This window comes from Xyrauchen texanus, chromosome 17, assembly GCF_025860055.1.
Source record: "Xyrauchen texanus isolate HMW12.3.18 chromosome 17, RBS_HiC_50CHRs, whole genome shotgun sequence".
Classification (NCBI taxonomy): domain Eukaryota; kingdom Metazoa; phylum Chordata; class Actinopteri; order Cypriniformes; family Catostomidae; genus Xyrauchen; species Xyrauchen texanus.
In genome coordinates this window covers 44,526,739-44,542,635 of record NC_068292.1, presented here as the reverse complement: position 1 = coordinate 44,542,635, position 15,897 = coordinate 44,526,739, and the positions used below count along the sequence as shown (strand labels likewise).

General features: G+C 48.0%; 1 protein-coding gene across 4 annotated transcripts in view; it reads left to right on the top strand.

Moving 5' to 3' along the window:
- The window catches only part of LOC127658062 (cyclin-dependent kinase 14-like), a 181,786-nt gene that overhangs the window by 99,473 nt on the left and 66,416 nt on the right, over window positions 1-15,897 (top strand). For all 4 annotated transcript variants that reach the window (XR_007972349.1, XM_052147155.1, XM_052147157.1 and 1 more), the window contains 2 exons: window positions 1,997-2,120; window positions 10,704-10,824. Coding sequence is in view for 3 of the 4 variants with exons in the window: in XM_052147155.1 (XP_052003115.1) it covers window positions 1,997-2,120; window positions 10,704-10,824 (245 nt within the window). In the remaining variant the exon portion in view is untranslated. The remainder of the gene's footprint in view (window positions 1-1,996; window positions 2,121-10,703; window positions 10,825-15,897) is intronic.

Sequence of the window (15,897 nt, the reverse complement as noted above, 5' to 3'; positions counted from 1 at the left end):
GCTCTCTCTCTCTGTCTCTCTCTCAATCTCTCTCTCGCTCGCGCTCTCTCTCAATCTCTCTCTCGCTCTCTCTCTGTCAATCTCTCTCTCGCTCGCTCTCGCTGCTCTCATCTCTCTCTCTCTCTCTCTCAATTCAATTCAAATGAGTTTTATTGGCATGACAAATTGTACATTGTATTGCCAAAGTATTTATATGAGCATGAAAAATAACATTAGAACAAATTCTGTATTGAACAAGTGTGGGGAAAAAAACAAAATATATATATATATAATAATAATAATTAACCGTGTATATACTTTCAGTGGTGTGTGTGTGTAGTGTCTCTCGCTCTCAGTCTCTCGCTCTCTCTCTCGCTCTCTCTCTCGCTCTCTCTCTCGTTCTCTCTCTCGCTCTCTCTCTCGTTCTCTCTCTCTCGTTCTCTCTCTCGCTCTCTCTCGTTCTCTCTCTCGCTCTCTCTCGTTCTCTCTCTCTCTCTCGCTCTCGTTCTCCCTCTCGTTCTCTCTCTCGTTCTCAAATTCAAATTCAAATGAGCTTTATTGGCATGACTTGTACAGTATTGCCAAAGCATTGGCCATTACATAGGCATTACATTACATCGCTCTCTCTCTCCCTCTCGTTCTCTCTCTCGTTCTCTCTCTCTCTGTCTTTCATTCACTCTCTCGTTCTCTCTCTCGCTCCCTCTCTGGTTCTCTCTCTCTCTGTCTTTCGTTCACTCTCTCGTTCTCTCTCTCGTTCTCTCTCTCTCTGTCTTTCGTTCACTCTCTCGTTCTCTCTCTCGTTCTCTCTCTCTCTGTCTTTCGTTCACTCTCTGGTTCTTTCTCTCTCTGTCTTTCGTTCTCTCTCTCGCTCTCTCGTTCTCGCTCTCTCTCTGTCTTTCTCGCTGTCGCTTTCTCGCTCTCTCCTTCTCTCTCTCTCTTGCTCGCTCTCTCTCGTTCTCTCTCGCTCTCTCTCTCTCTCTCTTTCTCACATGGGTAGAGTCACATGGTGTAACCTCCTCGTGGTCGCTATAATGTGGTTCTCGCTCTCGGTGAGGTGTGTGGTGAGTTGTGTGTGGATGCTGCGGAGAATAGCGTGAAGCCTCTACACGCGCTACGTCTCCACGGTAACGCGCTCAACAAGTCACGAGATAAGATGCGCGGATTGACGGTCTCAGACGTGGAGGCAACTGAGATTCGTCCTCCGGCACCCGGATTGAGGCGAGTCACTACGCCACCATGAGGACTTTGGGTTCCTGTTTTCAGGGGCGGCTGTGGCTCAGGTGGTAGAGCGGGTTGGCCATTAATCGCAGGGTTGGCAGTTCGATTTCTGGCCCACATGCCGAAGTGTCCTTGGGTAAGACACTGAACCCCAAGTTGCTCCCAATGGCAGGCTAGCACCTAGCATAGCAGCTCTCAACGAGGGTGTTTGAATTTACACAAGGGAAGGTGGTGGTGTAGTGGGCTAAGGCGCATAACCGGTAATCAGAAGGTTGCTGGTTCGATCCCCACAGTCACCACCATTGTGTCCTTGAGTAAGACACTTAACTCCAGGTTGCTCCGGGGGGATTGTCTCTGTAATAAGTGCACTGTAAGTCACTTTGGATAAAAGGACATTTTTATTTTTCCGTTTTTGGATGAACAAGTCCCCCGAGAGGTTTTGCGACGGTGTTTGTGTGTATTGATTCCACACACTTCTACTATCGATTGATCCGAGGAGATCAGATGCTGATATTCTTGCGCTGGTTTTATCAATACACCAAACCGAGTGTGCAACGGCTGCTGGATTCAGTATCGACGTTGCAGAATACAGAGAGATGATATTGAGCTCTCTTAATGGACGCGACATTAAAGTCGAATATATGCGCTGTTGGTTCATGCATCCTTAGACACATTTACTGACCCCTGGTGCAATCGGCAAATGTGATGAGATGGATCCTGGTCATCGGAGGTTCATCTGTGTGTCTGTATTTGGTGCTTCTTGATATTTGAGGTTTTGATGACTGGTTTGTATCCGCAGCTGTTCCTGTTCCAGTTACTGAGGGGTCTGTCCTATATTCATCAACGGTACATTCTCCACCGCGACCTGAAACCACAAAACCTGCTCATCGGCGACACGGGCGAACTCAAACTCGCCGACTTTGGTAAGTGATTTCCTGTCCTCCACTGTATGTGAACGCGGTCACTGGCGCTGCGGGTTTACTCGCACTAATTAATCATTAAATCAGTATTTTTGTGTTGTTTTCTGGAGAAATATGAACTCGCTGTCTTTGAAACACTTTTTACTGGACTGTGGCATTTCTAGTCATCTAAGAGCTTCTTCTGACAAAGACAATCCAGAAACAGTTTGTTTTGTTTAATAAGTCTTATACAGTTTATCTGTTATTATATTGTATCCCGGATTTTTGAAAGTAGCATAGCAACAAATGGTTTAAAAGCTCACTTCCTTTTCTTTTGTTCATACCTAGTGAGTGTGTGTGTGTGTGTGTCTGAGTGTGCGTCTGAGTGTGCGTGTGCGTCTGAGTGCGCGCGTGTGTCTGAGTGTGCGTCTGAGTGCGCGCGCGCGTCTGAGTGCGTGCGTGTCTGAGTGCGTGCGTGTCTGAGTGCGCGTCTGAGTGCGCGCGCGTGTCTGAGTGCGTGCGTGTCTGAGTGCGTGCGTCTGAGTGCGCGCGCGCATCTGAGTGCGTGCGTGTCTGAGTGCGCGCGTGTCTGAGTGCGTGCGTGTCTGAGTGCGCGCGCGCGTCTGAGTGCGTGCGTCTGAGTGCGCGCGCGCATCTGAGTGCGTGCGTGTCTGAGTGCGTGCGTGTCTGAGTGCGCGCGCGTCTGAGTGCGTGCGTCTGAGTGCGCGCGCGTGTCTGAGTGTGCCTCTGAGTGTGAGTGCGCGCGTGTCTGAGTGCGCGCGTGTCTGAGTGCGCGCGTGTCTGAGTGCGCGTGTCTGAGTGTGCGTCTGAGTGCGCGCGTGTGTCTGAGTGTGCGCGTGTGTCTGAGTGCGCACTCAGACACACGTTTAAGACACACACACACTCAGACACACACGCTCACACACAAACACTCAAACACACACTCACACAAACTCTCAGACACACACTCACACAAACTCTCAGACACACACACACACACACACACACACACACTCACACAAACTCTCAGACACACACACTCACTCACAGATACAGACAGTGCGCGCGTGTGTCTGAGTGCGCGCGCGTGTCTGAGTGCGCACATGTGAGAGTGAGTGAGAGTGAGTGTGTGTGTCTGAGTGTGTGTGTCTGAGAGTTTGTGTGAGTGTGTGTGTGTTTGAGTGTTTGTGTGTGAGTGTGTGTATATAACTTTAAATAAACTCAATTTGGGGGTTGGTTTTAAAAACACAAACTGCTGTGCAACAAGTTTAATTTACCAGAAGCAAAAAGGAACACAAGCTTGGAGCAATCATGGTTTATTAAACAAGAATCTACAGATCAGTTGCAGAATGTGTACCCAAAATGTAACCAAAAATCACCCAAAAATGTAAATTCTCTCATCATTTACTCACCCTCATGCCATCCAAGATGTGTACTCAATTGAAGATTTTTAGAGGTCTGAGTGTGTGTGTGTCTGAGAGTTTGTGTGAGTGTGTGTGTTTGAGTGTTTGTGTCTGAGAGTTTGTGTGTATGAGTGTGTGTGTTTGAGTGTTTGTGTGTGAGCGTGTGTGTGTCTGAGTGTGTGTGTGTCTGAGAGTTTGTGTGACTGTGTGTGTGTTTGTGTGTGAGCGTGTGTGTGTCTGAGAGTTTGTGTGAGTGTGTGTGTTTGAGTGTTTGTGTGTGAGCGTGTGTGTGTCTGAGAGTTTGTGTGAGTGTGTGTCTGAGTGTGTGTGTGTCTGAGAGTTTGTGTCAGTGTGTGTGTCTGAGAGTTTGTGTGAGTGTGTGTCTGAGTGTGTGTGTGTCTGAGAGTTTGTGTGTGTGTGTGTCTGAGAGTTTGTGTCAGTGTGTGTGTCTGAGAGTTTGTGTGAGTGTGTGTGTGTCTTAAACCCCTGGTTATTGTAGCATCATACTGTGAGCTCTTTCATGAGGCATTATGGGTAGACCCTGGGCGCTATATTGACTGCTTTCCAGAGGCTCCATTAGCACTTGGCAATCAAGAGCAAACAGGCCTGTTGTGAGTCTGTAGCAGGCGGTAAAGACAGGCGACACGGGCATCAAAACACTCCTGAAGAGCAATTAGTGAGAGACACACTGCTGTCAATGTATTTGGACAAATAGTGGAACGGGACCGTATATTGAGCGTTGACCTGTGATTGAGGATTTAGCTGTTACAGGTGGTATGGTCAGCGGAAAAGCAATACTGAAACTCTATAGCTCAAGCTCCTCACTTCACTGTGATGGTAACCCCAAAATCTCGCCTCATGTATCGGGAACTAGAAATACCCTGCCCAGTTTCAGAGAGCCAAACAAATATTTTCATCCCTTCTTCCCGTGTTTCGCACTAATGTAACCGGGTTTAAAATGGGCAAGGAGGAGGCGGAACCGGCTGAGGTTCTAAACTAAAGGAAGTTTCATCAGATTTGGCTCCTGGTAATGTTGTTGTGCAAATGTATCTCTATACAAACATGTACACACTGGTCACATGCATATGTTTAATCCGAGACCACCTGGACGAGGAAATCTCAGACAGATTGCAAATGAACTCCAGAGCTGTTCACTCGTGCTGAGAATGCAATCAGACCCAACAGACCAAACAACATCCCTGTGAAAACCATGAACATACCTGATGAATCTCTGTGTGTGTGTGTGTGTGTGAGCGCGTGCGTGTGTATGTGTATGTGTGTGTGTGTGTGTGAGCGCGTGCGTGTGTATGTGTGTGTATGTGTGTGTGTGAGTGTGTGTGTGAGCGCGTGCGTGTGTATGTGTGTGCGTGAGAGCGCGTGCGTGCGTGTGTGTGCGTGTGAGCGCGTGTCTGTGCGTGTGAGCGTTTGTGTGTGTGTGAGCGCGTGTGAGCGTTTGTGTGTGTGTGTGAGCGCGTGCGTGTGTATGTGAGCGCGTGTGTGTGTGCGTGCGTGTGTGTGAGCGCGTGCGTATGTGTGTGCGTGTGAGTGCGTGCGTGCGTGCGTGTTTGTGTGTGTGAGCGCGTGTGTCTGTGCGTGCGTGCGTGTGCGTGCATGTGTGTGTGCGTGCGTGCGTGTGTGTGTGAGCGCGTGCGTGTGTATATGTGTGTGTGAGCGCGTGCGTGTGACTGATAATGTTTATTTTCTGTGCAACCTCTGACTGGAATGTGCATTTTGTACCATACCTTGATGTTTTGCATAATCGTGTCATAAACAGTACTGGAACATTTGTAACGGTTGACACATTTTAACAGGTATATCATTGGATGATCTAAATCCCTGAAAGACACACAGACATTGTTTCCAATAGTGACTGCTTTATTAACAGTGTTGGTCCGCTTTGTAAAGTGACACAAACAAGATGGAAATGCAACATTGTAATAATTAGTAACAAGCTACAGGTCTGAAAACGCCCTGCATGGAAGGTGCGCTTGTGCTTGTGGTTCGGGTCTCTCTATGGTCAGATTACTGAAACTCCAGACTGCTGACAGGATTCTTGCTGGAATGAGAACAATTGAAGAACAATCAAAACAAATCAAAATGTGAGAGGAAGAATGTGGATAGAAAAATTGAGAACAAACGAGCGAGACAGACAGATTGACCAACAGATTGCTCATCGGACACCTGGTGGGACGATGATGCTTCCACTCAATTACAGCCACACACACACACACACACACACACACAGATTGAGTTCTGTGTGTATTTTTGGTGTAGCCGCGGCAGTGGGCAGCTGCTGAAAAGTCATTTGGAACGGTGGTTGGCAGCATATGGAGTCTCTCTCTGCCTGGACGCCTCAGCACAAACAAGGGCCCCGGGGCCCTGCCAGCGTCCTCAGCGGGGTCATTTGGAGCCGATCTGTCACCAGAGGGCCTCGACAGCCCCTCCTGCACTACACAAGTGTGCTGCAACATTAATCTGCTGTTGCTCCATAATAACACTTAATCATCTGCAGGGAAATTGGACACTTGTTTCACTCGACGAGACGAGCTTTAGGCTCCTTTTGGGTGGCATGAGGTCCTGGCACAGTAATATATACACACATCAGCCACAACATTAAAACCACCTGCCTAATATTGTCTTGTGTACGTCTGTCTGATGTCTGGCTGAACACGTACTACCCAGGAACCAAAATTGTGTTACATCTAATCAGCCAATCGTGTAGCAGCTATGCAGTGCATAAAATCATGCAGATACGGGTCAGGAGCTTCGGTTCATGTTCACATCAACCATCAGAATGGAGAAAAAAATATGTGAATATGATTGTTGGTGCCAGACGGGCTCGTTTGAGTATTTCTGGGATTTTCACACACAACAGTCTCTAGAATTTACTCCGAATGAAAAACAAAAAACATCCAGTGAGCGGCAGTTCTAATAGAGCAGAATTCTGTCATCATTTCCTCACCCTCATGTCATCCTAGATGTGTGACTTACTTTCTTCTGCAGAACACAAATTAAGATTTTTAGAAGAAAATTTCAGCTCTGTAGGTCCATACAATGGAAGTGAATGGTGACCAGAACTTTGAAGCTCCAAAAAGCACATAAAGGCAGCATAAAAGTAATCAGTAATACTCAGTGGTTTAATCCAAGTCTTCTGAAGTGATAAGTGTGTATGAGAAACAGATCAATATTTCAGTCTTTTTTTCTTCTTCTTTTTGTATATATATAAATGGTTCCTCTTTGTCCATATGCATGAAGAATGCAAATTGGCAAAAAATAAAACAATTTAATTTAGAGATTTATAGTATAAAAGGACATAAATATTGATCTGTTTCTCACCCACACCTATCATATCACTTCAGAAGACACGGATTAAACCACTGAGACTATGATTACTTTTAAACAATTGGTTACCCATGTGACTCTACCTCCTTAGCAACGGCCAATTTGGTTACCCCATGTGACTCTACCCTCCTAGCAACGGGCCAATTTGGTTACCCATGTGACTCTACCCTCCTAGCAACCGGCCAATTTGGTTACCCCATGTGACTCTACCCTCCCTAGCAACCGGCCAATTTGGTTGCTAAGGAGACCTGACTGGAGTTTCTCAACACTTTGAATGTGACCAGAATCCGTCCCTGAGTGCATTTACACCTGTAATTTCATGTGATCAAGTGCAACGTAAGGTGTCAACGGGGCCACGGTGTTGCGGTATTGTGGATATGAGCAATCCTGACCTAACCCTAAACGGTAAAAAGCACAAAAAAATGTAAACAGTAATTTATGTCTAAAATGAGCGTAAACAGGACAGTAATTCCACTTGAATACTCGAATACTGTTAAAAACATCAAGCACTGTCTTCTTAATTTGCGCGGTTTATTTGACGCAATCAGATGTGCATGCATACACTAATGCATCTCATGCACGTGCATCCTTGACACGCATCTGATTTGATCTTGTTCACTTTACACCACACTTTTCTTCAACAGCTGGAGACGTGAATGAATCATTTCTGCATATGAGAAATGCAACACTAAACTGCGTCAATATCTCACAGCACAAACATGTCCTGCCAAGCACAAACTATTTCCTAATTGGTCTGAAAATGAACCGCACCGTTATAAAACTCTCAGCGGACATTTGATGCATGAAGATAATGAATGTGTCTTTATTACATTTTTCATAGTTTGATCATGTTCTGCTTTGAGTGGATGATACAGGGTGTATAATCAAACCTTTTACTTGTGCAATGACTTCCTTTTGGAGTGGATGAAATCAATGTGTTTAAAGTGGTCCATCTATATAATATTTTTGTATGATATGGATACGTGTGTGTACTGCGGTGGTCCACAGTTACTAGCCAAAAACCCATCCCACAAAAAGTAATAAAGGTAAACTGGAGACAGGAACTGCATGCATTTGTTTGGATCTATAATAATAAGTCTTCCCCACATGTCACGTTGTTTTAAATTAGTTTTAGATATTTATATTGGAAAACAAGACAAAACAAATCAAACGTATGTTGTTGTCGTATATAATGGGGCGAAGACTTCCAATTTTCTTCATGATAAGAAATGCACAGTGACGCATATAACATGACTCAATAAATCGCGAGTCATCACGTTATAATCTAGCTGCATTAAGCATGTGCGCTCGAGGGATGAGCGTCCCAGCGACAGAGTGTACATCAGCTGGTGCAGTTTCAATCTCTCCCCCTTAGATCGGGACATTCACACAACTCATAGAAGAGGCGCTGACCACACAGAGAAATGCCCAATTCGGAGTTTGTAGTTAATTACATGATCTGCTTCCGTATTATTTTAACTTTAACAAAGCTGTAACGCATTAAACTGCATTAAAGATGTAACGCATTAAAACTGCATTAAAGATGTAATCGCATTAAACCGCATTAAAGATGTAACGCATTAAACTGCATTAAAGATGTAACGCATTAAACTGCATTAAATATGTAACGCATTAAACTGCATTAAAGATGTAACACATTGAAACTGCATTAAAGATGTAACGCATTAAACTGCATTAAAGATGTAACGCATTAAACCGCATTAAAGATGTAACGCATTAAACTGCATTAAAGATGTAACGCATTAAACCGCATTAAAGATGTAACGCATTAAACCGCATTAAAGATGTAACGCATTAAACCGCATTAAAGATGTAACGCATTAAACCGCATTAAAGATGTAACGCATTAAACGGCATTAAAGATGTAACGCATTAAACCGCATTAAAGATGTAACGCATTAAACCGCATTAAAGATGTAACGCATTAAACCGCATTAAAGATGTAACGCATTAAACCGCATTAAAGATGTAACGCATTAAACTGCATTAAAGTATGTAACGCATTCAAACTGCATTAAAGATGTAACGCATTAAACTGCATTAAAGATGTAACGCATTGAAACTGCATTAAAGATGTAACGCATTAAAACGGCATTAAAGATGTAACGCATTTAAACGCAGTAAAGATGTAATGCATTAAACCGCATTAAAGATGTAACGCATTAAAACTGCATTAAAGATGTAACGCATTTAAACGCAGTAAAGATGTAATGCATTAAACCGCATTAAAGATGTAACGCATTAAAACTGCATTAAAGATGTAACACATTAAACTGCATTAAATATGTAACGCATTCAACTGCATTAAATATGTAACGCATTAAACTGCATTAAAGATGTAACGCATTGAAACTGCATTAAAGATGTAACGCATTTAAACGCAGTAAAGATGTAATGCATTAAACCGCATTAAAGATGTAACACATTAAACCGCATTAAAGATGTAATGCATTAAACTGCATTAAGATTATTTCTTTCTTCTGCAGAACACAAATTAAGATTTTTAGAAGAATTTTTCAGCTCTGTAAGTCCATACAATGAAAGTGAATGGTGACCAGATCTTTGAAGTTCCACAAAGCACATAAATGCAGCATAAATGTAATCCAGATGACTCCAGTGGTTTAATCCATGTCTTCAGAAGCGATATGATCGGTGTGGGTGAGAAACAGATCAATATTTTGTCAGTCACACAGAGTTTCACTTTTACATCTGAAAGTGAAAGTTAAAGTTTTTAGAGTAAAAAAATAATAATAAAAAAGACTTACATTTTGTTCTGTTTCTCATCCACACCTATCCTATCACATCTGAAGACATGGATTAAACCACTGGAGTCATGTGGATTACATTTATGCTGCCTTTATGTCCTTTTTAGAGCTCCAAAGTTCTGGTCACCATTCACTTGCATTGTATGGACCTACAGAGCTGAAATATTATGAGAATTTATATTTTTTAAGTGAACTATCCCTTTAAACGGCTTTGCTAATGAAAAGCTAATTGATTTAAAAACTAGCAATGCTACCACCTCGCTTCTTAAACAGTTTCACAACTTAACTTGACTTTAAAGTGCTGTCTAGGTAGGGAGCTTACTTGCGTTTGGAGCAGAGCTAGCGTGACAGTCGATGAATAGTGAGGCTCTTTCAGCTGGTTTTAATAGCTAATGTAAGCCCTGCCCCTCCCTTCCCGTGCGTTTACCTCCCCTACAAACACATCTCGGCTCCCACCCGCTGTGTTGCTATGACAACTGCCCCAGGACTAAGTGAGGCTACTGTAGCTGAAGCACCCTGCCCCCCCCTCCCCTGGCGATTGCCTTCATCATCTGTGGCCTCCCTGACCTCATGTCTGCTCTTCATCATGGGTCAAGCGTGCGTCCCCACCTTCGCTTTTTCCCTCTCATCAATTAGACTCACAGATGCAGGGGGTTGCCGTGGCACCCGGGTGGGCTATTACTCACAGATGTACTTTAATGATGATTACAGGCTCTCCGTGCTCCGTCAGTGTCTTAACCTCTCCGAGCGTCAGCCATCCTCTCCCCCCGTTGTGAAAATGATCGGCCGGCCTAATGGCGCCTCAGTCTCTCTGACGCGGGCCGCTGTTTAGCGCGGGGGATTATTGATTGCAAATTATAGTGCCGTGAAATCTTTCCATTCCATCAGAAAAGCTTTAAATACCCCCCTCGCTGTCCTGCCACGTTAAACAGGTTAATTAAACACAGTTATATAACTATACAGGTGCGAGTTTAAGAGCCGTAATAGCCTACAGTATTTCTGTAATTTGGCAAATAATAGAATGCAAGTAATGCTAATTCTACTGTGTGTGTGTGTGTGTGTGTGTTTATCTGCAGGTCTGGCACGTGCAAAGTCAGTCCCCAGCCACACGTACTCTAATGAGGTGGTGACTCTGTGGTATCGGCCGCCAGACGTCCTGCTGGGATCTACAGACTACTCCACCTGTCTGGACATGTGGTGAGCAGTGACCCCCGTCTCGTCCTCCACACCTCTATAAAGTGTCATCTACATGATGCTGTAAGAGGGGCATCTGTCATGGTCTGTTTCAGCAAAGGCCACATTTAAACACAATTCAAAACAAGTCCGGCATCATTGTTACTATTGCTCGTACGTATTAAACATTCAGTGTGTAAGTCGTTCCTGTTGCTAGGGAGGGTAGAGTCACATGGGGTAACCTCCTCGTGGTTGCTATAATGTGGTTCTCGCTCTCGGTGGGGCGCGTGCTGAGTTGTGTGGTTACTTTTATTTATTTATTTATTATTATACTATTATTTTGTAACGCCCAATTCTCAATGCGCTCAAAGTCCTCGTGGTGGTGTAGTGACTCGCCTCAATCCGGGTAGCGGAGGACGAATCTCCGCGCATCTTATCACGTGACTTGTTGAGCACGTTACCGCGGAGACGTAGCGTGTGTGGAGGCTTCACACTGTTCTCCGCGGCATCCACGCACAACTCACCACACGCCCCACAGAGAGCGAGAACCACATTATAGTGACCACGAGGAGGTTACCCCATGTGACTCTACCCTACACACACACACACACACACACACACACACACACTCTCTCACTCATCACACACACACACACACACACACTCTCTCACACACACACACACACACACACACTCTCTCACACACAAACACACACACACACTCACACACACACACTCTCTTACACGCACAGGCTCGAGTCGCGACCCACAATCAGAACCTTGATGTCAATGAACCACCGTCACTTGTTCACACACTCACACTCGAACTCGCGATTACTGAAGTATTGAGTAGTCGGTGAGTGTGTGTGCGCGAGTGTGTGCGCGTGAGTGTGCGTGCGAGTGTGAGAGAGTGTGTGTGCGTGCGAGTGTGAGAGAGTGTGTGTGTGCGTGCGAGCGTGAGAGAGTGTGTGTGTGCGTGCGAGTGTGAGAGTGTGTGTGTGTGCGTGCGAGTGTGAGAGTGTGTGTGTGCGTGCGAGTGTGAGAGTGAGTGTGCGTGCGAGTGTGAGAGAGTGAGTGTGCGTGCGAGTGTGAGAGAGTGTGTGTGCGTGCGAGTGTGAGAGTGAGTGTGCGTGAGAGTGAGTGTGCGTGCGAGTGTGAGAGAGTGAGTGTGCGTGCGAGTGTGAGAGAGTGAGTGTGCGTGAGAGTGAGTGTGCGTGCGAGTGTGAGAGAGTGAGTGTGCGTGCGAGTGTGAGAGAGTGAGTGTGCGTGCGAGTGTGAGAGAGTGAGTGTGCGTGCGAGTGTGAGAGAGTGAGTGTGCGTGCGAGTGTGAGAGAGTGAGTGTAGTGCGAGTGTGAGAGTGAGTGTGCGAGAGAGTGAGTGTGCGTCGCGAGTGTGAGAGAGTGTGTGTGCGTGCGAGTGTGAGAGTGTGTGTGCGTGCGAGTGTGAGAGAGTGTGTGTGCATGCGAGTGTGAGAGAGTGAGTGTGCGTGCGAGTGTGTGTGCGCGCGAGTGTGAGAGAGTGAGTGTGCGTGTGAGTGTGCGCGCGAGTGTGTGTGCGCGCGAGTGTGAGAGAGTGAGTGTGCGTGCGAGTGTGAGAGAGTGTGTGTGCGTGCGAGTGTGAGTGTGCGTGCGAGTGTGAGAGAGTGTGTGTGCTCGCGAGAGTGTGCGCGTGAGTGTGCGTGCGAGTGTGAGAGAGTGAGTGTGCGTGAGAGAGTGAGTGTGCGTGCGAGTGTGAGAGAGTGAGTGTGCGTGTGAGAGAGTGAGTGTGCGTGCGAGTGTGAGAGAGTGTGTGTGCATGCGAGTGTGAGAGAGTGAGTGTGCGTGCGAGTGTGAGAGAGTGTGTGTGCTGCGAAGTGTGTGAGAGTGTGAGAGAGTGAGTGTGCGTGCGAGTGTGAGAGAGTGAGTGTGCGTGCGAGTGTGAGAGAGTGAGTGTGCGTGCGAGTGTGAGAGAGTGTGTGTGCGTGCGAGTGTGAGAGAGTGAGTGTGAGAGAGTGTGCGCAGTGAGTGTGTGCGGCGTGAGTGTGCGTGCGAGTGTGAGAGAGTGAGTGTGCGTGCGAGTGTGAGAGTGTGTAGTGCGTCGCGAGTGTGAGAGAGTGTGTGTGCGTGTGAGTGTGAGAGAGTGTGTGTGCGTGCGAGTGTGAGAGAGTGAGTGTGCGTGCGAGTGTGAGAGAGTGAGTGTGCGTGCAAGTGTGAGAGAGTGAGTGTGCGTGCGAGTGTGAGAGAGTGAGTGTGCGTGAGAGAGTGAGTGTGCGTGCGAGTGTGAGAGAGTGAGTGTGCGTGCAAGTGTGAGAGAGTGAGTGTGCGTGCGAGTGTGAGAGAGTGAGTGTGCGTGCGAGTGTGAGAGAGTGTGTGTGCATGCGAGTGTGAGAGAGTGAGTGTGCGTGCGAGTGTGAGAGAGTGTGTGTGCTCGCGAGTGTGTGCGAGTGTGAGAGAGTGAGTGTGCGTGCGAGTGTGAGAGAGTGAGTGTGCGTGCGAGTGTGAGAGAGTGAGTGTGCGTGCGAGTGTGAGAGATTGTGTGTGCGTGCGAGTGTGAGAGAGTGAGTGTGAGAGAGTGTGTGCGTGTGAGTGTGTGCGCGTGAGTGTGCGTGCGAGTGTGAGAGAGTGAGTGTGCGTGCGAGTGTGAGAGAGTGTGTGTGCGTGCGAGTGTGAGAGAGTGTGTGTGCGTGTGAGTGTGAGAGAGTGTGTGTGCGTGCGAGTGTGAGAGAGTGAGTGTGCGTGCGAGTGTGAGAGAGTGTGTGTGCGTGCGAGTGTGAGTGTGCGTGCGAGTGTGAGAGAGTGTGTGTGCGTGCGAGTGTGAGTGTGCCTGCGAGTGTGAGAGAGTGAGTGTGCGTGAGAGAGTGAGTGTGCGTGCGAGTGTGAGAGAGTGAGTGTGCGTGCGAGTGTGAGAGAGTGAGTGTGCGTGCGAGTGTGAGAGAGTGAGTGTGCGTGCGAGTGTGAGAGAGTGAGTGTGCGTGCGAGTGTGAGAGAGTGTGTGTGTCAGCGAGTGTGCGAGTGTGAGAGAGTGAGTGTGCGTGCGAGTGTGAGAGAGTGAGTGTGCGTGCGAGTGTGAGAGAGTGAGTGTGCGTGCGAGTGTGAGAGAGTGAGTGTGCGTGCGAGTGTGAGAGAGTGTGTGTGCGTGCGAGTGTGAGAGAGTGAGTGTGCGTGCGAGTGTGTGAGAGTGAGTGTGCGTGCGAGTGTGAGAGAGTGAGTGTGCGTGCGAGTGTGAGAGAGTGTGTGTGCGTGCGAGTGTGAGAGAGTGTGTGTGCGTGCGAGTGTGAGAGAGTGAGTGTGCGTGCGAGTGTGAGAGAGTGAGTGTGCGTGCGAGTGTGAGAGAGTGAGTGTGCGTGCGAGTGTGAGAGAGTGTGCGCATGAGTGTGGGTGCGAGTGTGTGAGAGAGTGTGTGTGCGTTCGAGTGTGTGTGAGTGAGTGTGTGTGTGTGTGTGAGAGAGTGTGCATGCGTGTGTGTGTTTGTGTGTGTGTGCATGCCTGTGTGTGTGTGTGCGTGTGTGCATGCCTGTGTGTGTGTGTGCGTGCGAGTGTGTGCGCGTGTGTGCGTGAGAGAGTGTGTGCGCGTGCGAGTGTGAGAGAGTGAGTGTGCGTGCGAGTGTGAGAGAGTGAGTGTGCGTGCGAGTGTGAGAGAGTGAGTGTGCGTGCGAGTGTGAGAGAGTGAGTGTGCGTGCGAGTGTGAGAGAGTGAGTGTGCGTGCGAGTGTGAGAGAGTGTGTGTAGCGTCATGAGTGTGAGAGAGTGAGTGTTAGCATGCGAGTGTGAGAGAGTGTGTGTGCGTGCCAGTGTGAGAGAGTAGTGAGTGCGTCGCGAGTGTGAGAGAGTGTGTGTGCGTGCGAGTGTGAGAGAGTGTGTGTGCGTGCGAGTGTGAGAGAGTGTGTGTGCGTGCGAGTGTGAGAGAGTGTGTGTGCGTGCGAGTGTGAGAGAGTGAGTGTTCGTGCGAGTGTGAGAGAGAGTGTGTGTGGGTGCGAGTGTGAGAGATTGAGTGTGCGTGCGAGTGTGAGAGAGTGTGTGTGCGTGCGAGTGTGAGAGAGTGTGTGTGCGTGCGAGTGTGAGAGAGTGAGTGTGCGTGCGAGTGTGAGAGAGTGTGTGTGCGTGCGAGTGTGAGAGTGTGTGTGAGTGTGAGAGAGTGTGAGAGAGTGTGTGTGCGTGCGAGTGTGAGAGAGTGAGTGTGCGTGCGAGTGTGAGAGAGAGTGTGTGTGCGTGCGAGTGTGAGAGAGTGTGTGTGCGTGCGAGTGTGAGAGAGTGAGTGTGCGTGCGAGAGAGTGAGTGTACCTGCACGCATGCGAGAGAGTGCGCGTGTGAGAGTGTGTGTGCGCCTGAGTGTGCGTGCGAGTGTGAGTTTGTGTGTGCGAGAGAGTGTGTGTGTGTGTGTGTGTGTGAGAGAGTATGTGTGCGTGCGAGTGTGAGAGAGTGTGTGTGCGTGCGAGTGTGAGAGAGTGTGTGCATGCGAGTGTGAGAGAGTGTGTGTGCGTCACGAGTGTGAGAGAGTGAGTGTCGCGTCGCGAGAGTGAGTGTACCTGCAGCGCATGCGAGAGAGTCTTGCGATGAGAGTGTGTGTGCGCCTGAGTGTGAGTGCGAGTGTGAGTTTGTGTGTGCGAGAGAGTGTGTGTGTGTGTGTGTGTGAGAGAGTATGTGTGCGTGCGAGTGTGAGAGAGTGTGTGTGCGTGCGAGTGTGAGAGAGTGTGAGTGTGTGTGTGTGTGTGAGAGAGTATGTGTGCGTGCGAGTGTGAGAGATTGAGTGTGCGTGCGAGTGTGAGAGAGTATGTGTGCGTGCGAGTGTGAGAGAGTGTGTGTGCGTCGCGAGTGTGAGAGAGTGTGTGATGCGTCGCGAGTGTGAGAGAGTAGTGTAGTGCGTGCGAGTGTGAGAGAGTGTGATGCGTGCGAGAGTGTGAGAGAGTGTGAGTGTGAGAGAGTGTGTGTGCTTGCGAGTGTGAGAGAGTGAGTGTGCGTCGCGAGTGTGAGAGAGTGTGTGATGCGTCGCGAGTGTGAGAGTGTGTGTGCGTCGTGAAGTGTGAGAGAGTGTGAGTGTGAGAGTGTGTGTGCGTCGCGAGTGTGAGAGAGTGAGTGTGCGTGTGTGAGAGAGTAGTAGTGCGTCGCGAGTGTGAGAGAGT